This window comes from Phalaenopsis equestris, unplaced genomic scaffold (genome assembly GCF_001263595.1).
Source record: "Phalaenopsis equestris unplaced genomic scaffold, ASM126359v1 Scaffold000672, whole genome shotgun sequence".
NCBI lineage: Eukaryota > Viridiplantae > Streptophyta > Magnoliopsida > Asparagales > Orchidaceae > Phalaenopsis > Phalaenopsis equestris.
This window is the reverse complement of record NW_018165112.1, coordinates 244,869-250,225: the sequence shown is the minus strand read 5'-3', so window position 1 is coordinate 250,225 and position 5,357 is coordinate 244,869. Positions and strand designations below refer to the sequence as shown.

Sequence of the window (5,357 nt, the reverse complement as noted above, 5' to 3'; positions counted from 1 at the left end):
CCTAGAAAAAGTTATAAGGGATAAATTATTTCTTTAATATAAGGAGATATTTTAGTTTCATATATTAGGAATTATTTTTTTTCCTATTTTATATTATTTCCTATTATCTTCTAATAATTAGTAAAAATTAATTATTGGAGATATCAGATGATATATTTTTCCTTTCATATCATTTCCTTTTTATTATTTTTCATATTATAGGATTTTTTAAGGGTTATTTATAAGGGGAGCTGTGTTTCCCACCTGACCTTCTCCAAGCAGCCATTAGAACCAGATACCTCTTTACATTCTTCTCTACATCCTGCAATTCCTGTAGCTTATGTTGCACCTCACTTTTTCCCTATGTAGGTGTCGCTAGTCGTCGGTGTCAATTCTGCAGCATTTGTTGTGCCTCAATTTTTTTCCTGCGTAGGTGTCTGGTTCACTACACCATTGCGATTTCAACGGTTTCCCCTACGCAGCCATTCGGGCAATTGCAGACTTGTATTTTCAGCAAACAACTGACATTATTTTCTCTTTCTAGTAGACATTTTGGTTCGCCAATGAGATTTGTTTTTCTCTCTAGTGCAAATTACAGAGAATCTTCAGTTGAAATCCTAGTTTTCACTCTATGGTGGAAATCGTTGTCTCTCGTAGAACTGCACAGAGCACTGGCTTCCTTGCGGGCATTCCCATGATCGTTTTCCCTGTAGTTTTTTCAGTCGCAGATCCTTCTTGCTGGATCTTCCAGCCGTGGACCTACCAATTTTCTTCCAGGACCGTCGAAGCACCTACCTATAGCGGGACCTATCCCTTGATGACTTTCTTGTTACTGGAACTCCCTCATGTAGCCCTTCATGCTAGTGAAATTCTCTCCTGAGGCCTTTCCTTCCATTTGAACTTCCTGCGGACATATCTATTGCCGACGGGACCTTCGGGTTTACTCCTGCAGCTGGTTCTCTCCCCTGCAACCTTTCCCATCGTCAGACCTCCCTCATGCAACATTTCTCGCCATCAGATCTACATCAACAAATTTTCCCTGCAGATTTTGGCCAGCTTGTCCATCGAAAGCACTGCTCTTTCCTGCAGCATTATTGCAGCCTTCTCCGAGCACTACAACTTTCCTAAGCACTGTCGTTGGCCCTCTACAGCTTTCCTGCAACCCCCCTGTACCCTCATTGCAGCTTTCCTACAACCTCCCTGCAGCCTTCTTGCAGCTTTCCTGCATCTTTCATGCAACATTATTACAGCTTTCTTGTTGCTTTCATATAATTATCAGTCATCTGGTGACTTACAAATTCATCAATGTCTCGAAATTGAGCTTAGCCCTCGTCTAGGCCACTCTCAGGATTCGGCCACTCTCAGGCTTCAACATTCTCGGCTTCGGAGCTCTCAGGCTTCGACACCCTTAGGCTTCGTCACTCTCAAACCTCGACATTCTCGACTTCGACACTTACGGTTTGAGGATTGTTGGAGTTTCTTGTTGGCAAATTGATGCTGCCTGTCCAGTCAGCATACTACAACCGATGTTTTCAAATTCAAGTTGAATATTGTTTTCAACCATGTTCAACTTGAGGGAGAGTGTTGAGATATCAAATTTAAATTACAAGATTTATTGTTTTTCCCATTAAAACTTATAGCCTGTCCAGTCAGCATACTACAACCGATGTTTTCAAATTCAAGTTGAATATTGTTTTCAACCATGTTCAACTTGAGGGAGAGTGTTGAGATATCAAATTTAAATTACAAGATTTATTGTTTTTCCCATTAAAACTTATAATATGAAATAGTTTATTCCTAGAAAAAGTTATAAGGAATAAATTATTTCTTTAATATAAGGTGATATTTTCGTTTCATATATTAAAAATTATTTGTTTTTCTATTTTATATTATCTCATAATAATTAATAAGAATTAATTATTGGAGATATCAGATGATATATCTTTTCTTCCATATCATTTTCTTTTTATTATTTTTTCTATTATAGGATTATTTTAAGGTTTATTTATACCCCGTTCATATGAATAAAAATATTTTGAAATATTCCACTTTGTTTCTCATTATTTAAAATTTCAACAAAAATTATGCTCTCACCTGAAAAAAAATAAAAATTTTAACACTTCACAAAATTGAAATTATGAATATAGTTATATATCTATATATATATATATATATACATACATATGTATATATACATATACATATATATATATATATATAAAGTATGTACATATAAGTTATATACTACTGTATATATATATACTTATATGTAGTTATATACTTATAAAAGTTTGAATGACAAGGTGAAGGATTCTTAAATGGGCAACACACGGCGCGCGGGACCGCACTGGCTTCACTTTCCTCCCTGCGGCAATGGCCAACTATTTCCGGTAACTATCGCTTTTGCGTTTCCAGTTCTATAAAAGGAATCCCCGCCAGAGCTTTTTCTTCTTATAGAGCTTTCTTCCTCATCTCTCCCGTTCGTCAACATCACTAATCACTGCTGTTTCAGTAGACTGGGAGAGCTAGGAGTGGAGAAAAGAGATTTGAAGATGGGGAGGGGGAAGATAGAGATTAAGAAGATAGAGAATCCGACTAATCGGCAGGTGACCTACTCGAAGAGGAGAGCTGGGATTATGAAGAAGGCGAGGGAGATCACTGTTCTCTGCGATGCTGAGGTTTCGCTTATCATGTTCTCGAGTACTGGGAAGTTTTCTGAGTACTGTAGCCCTTCGACGGAGTGAGTACTGCACGCAGTGTCATTTTGTTTGGAATATCTGTCTTAGTTACACTTGTTTCTAGGGTTTTATATTTTGTTCGTTTTTATGTAGAACGAAGAAGGTTTTTGAACGCTACCAGCAGGTATCTGGCATTAACTTGTGGAGCTCGCAGTACGAGGTGATAGATCTGCAAGCCTTCTAGATTTGTAATATATTTTTAGTTTGTTTGGTGGAGATGAGGATTGATATTTAGGGTTTGTTTTGTGTTTTGTGTTTTGTGTTTGAGTGGAAACAGAAGATGCTGAATACGCTTAACCATTCGAAGGAGATCAATCGCAATCTGAGGAGGGAAGTAAGGTGGGTGTAAGAGAAGAGAGAAAGAAGAATGGAGGAGAATGGAAACTGGAGTTGGGTGTCAGATAAAGCTGTGAAAGCTGTTGCATGTTTACCATTTTTTTTCATTATTTTTTTTATTTTGACTTGGGAAACATTAATATATGTTTTTTCTTCTTGGATGGTGAAAAGGCAGAGGATGGGGGAAGATCTTGAGGGACTGGATATCAAGGAACTGCGCGGTCTTGAGCAAAACATTGATGAGGCATTGAAGCTAGTACGAAATAGAAAAGTGAGATCTCAGCTATGCCTTCTATACACAGCTTCTCTTTTTGAAAGCTAGCTCTTCACTATCATTCCTCAAATTTCAAAGCATGCTCGGTTTATCGGCTAGTTTAAAACCTTTTAACATTTTTTTGTAATTGGAATTGTTTGCTTTTAGTAACTATACAAGATTTAATGCAACTTTCTTTATTTTGTCTTGAAATATTAACTCTATGGTTTGGAGATTTATTTTCTCGTTTTCTAAAGCTTACTAATCTCCATTAATTGATAATAAATTATTATTTACTATGGTTGTGATTTTACTTCGCTAACACTTTTTATATGAATGATTTATTGACAGTATCATGTAATCAGTACTCAAACGGACACCTACAAGAAGAAGGTTTTTAATTTTTCCCCTTTTTTCATTTTTTTAATCTACTTTTTCGATTATTTTATTTCATATATGCTTTTGAGACTTTGGTTTCTCCCCTTTTGAGTGGAAAATTAGTTAATATACAAGAGAATCAAGATGCATGTAACCCTCAAGAAAGGAATACTTGATAAATATAGTTTGTAGAATATATATATATATATATATATATATATATATATATATGGGTGGGAAGTTAGTATGCAACTGCATTGTCAGTCGTAAGACTCTTCTAACCTAGATTCGATCCCTACAGTATTCTTAAATGCCACCCTTTGTATAATGTCAAAGATTTTACAAAAGGGTTTATCATTTTGCAAAATAGAAATACCCATAAGATATATTTTTTTTCTTTGGCTTTTGATCGACATATCAAACAATTGAGAGAAAACTCGTAAAATTAATATTCAATGAATGCTCTATATTTTTGTTTGGGATGTTTAGAGTGTATTTATTTGCTTAAGTTAATAAAGTATCATTTGGCCATACATTTTGTTTGGGGGAAAAATACTTATACTTGGGAGATGTCATTTCATGTGACAGTTTATAGGTCATCTTTATATTTCCTGTGGTAAAAATAATTGATTGATGGAAAAAACATTTGCTAAATTATCCAAAATAAGATAGTTAACTCAATTGAGAGAAGACGACCCTCAGCGACGTTTGGTTTATTATACATAAAAAACCTTTTGGCTATTTTATATATATATATATATATCTGTGTATGTAGAAATTTCTCACAGAAATAATTTTTGGCTCATAAATAAAATTCATCTTTTCGTCAAGTTTCATTAGATCAAGCACATCCTTCACTTTTCTACATTTAATATAGTGCCATTTATATGCATACCACCTAATTCTTATGTACGTATTTATGTATCACACCTAAGCTTTACTATTTACATTTATACCATCGAAACATATAGAATTGAAGTTTTGGTATTAGAAATGTTAATACGTGGGAATTTAGTGGCATGCATTTAAATCTTCCTTTCAAATATCATTTCACAGTTGAAAAATCTATACAAAATTAATTCCTCAATGGTTCGCTATGTCCCTAATTGTTTAGTCAAGCTCAACATTCACCTCTATTATATCCAGTCGGTTCTTTAGCCAATGTTGAAACAAATTAAATTCAAGAGTTAAAAATCGTCTAGAAATGCAAAATATCAAGGCGTCTTTTGACTTATCTAATAAGGACAAGCAATGGCCTCTTGGAATATATTTGTTGTAGAGGATTGTTGACCATATATTTCTCAGGTATGTGCTTATCATAATGGTGCCTTATTAGGGTAGAGTGTCTTCTCTAGGAATATATTTACTAATTTTTAATATGAAACTTATTTCACAATTTTGCTCTTCTACCCACATTGCTAGCTTATTCCATGGAGATTGTGTTATGAGCTACATTTTATCATTGTCAAATTTAATGATAGTAATTTAGATTTAATTTATTTTAGCTATGATTTAAATTTAGGAGCATTTTTGTTTGATATTTGATGATTGAAATTTTATATCACAGTTATTCAACATTTTAAATTAATGTGAGTTTAAAATTATAAGCTTATAAAACCTGTTTAGTTGTCAATCATGTATGAATGCCATTTGAGATTTTTCGTCGTATTTCG

The 5,357-nt window shown here is 34.1% G+C and overlaps 1 protein-coding gene across 1 annotated transcript in view; it reads left to right on the top strand.

The window, feature by feature from the left end:
* Positions 1-2,293: 2,293 nt before the first annotated feature.
* LOC110030201 (MADS-box transcription factor 16-like) overlaps positions 2,294-5,357 on the top strand; it is a 10,720-nt gene continuing 7,656 nt past the window's right edge. The window contains exons 1-6 of the mRNA XM_020732801.1: positions 2,294-2,369; positions 2,495-2,719; positions 2,811-2,877; positions 2,995-3,056; positions 3,225-3,324; positions 3,658-3,699. Coding sequence (XP_020588460.1) covers positions 2,353-2,369; positions 2,495-2,719; positions 2,811-2,877; positions 2,995-3,056; positions 3,225-3,324; positions 3,658-3,699 — 513 coding nt within the window. The 5' untranslated portion in view covers positions 2,294-2,352. The remainder of the gene's footprint in view (positions 2,370-2,494; positions 2,720-2,810; positions 2,878-2,994; positions 3,057-3,224; positions 3,325-3,657; positions 3,700-5,357) is intronic.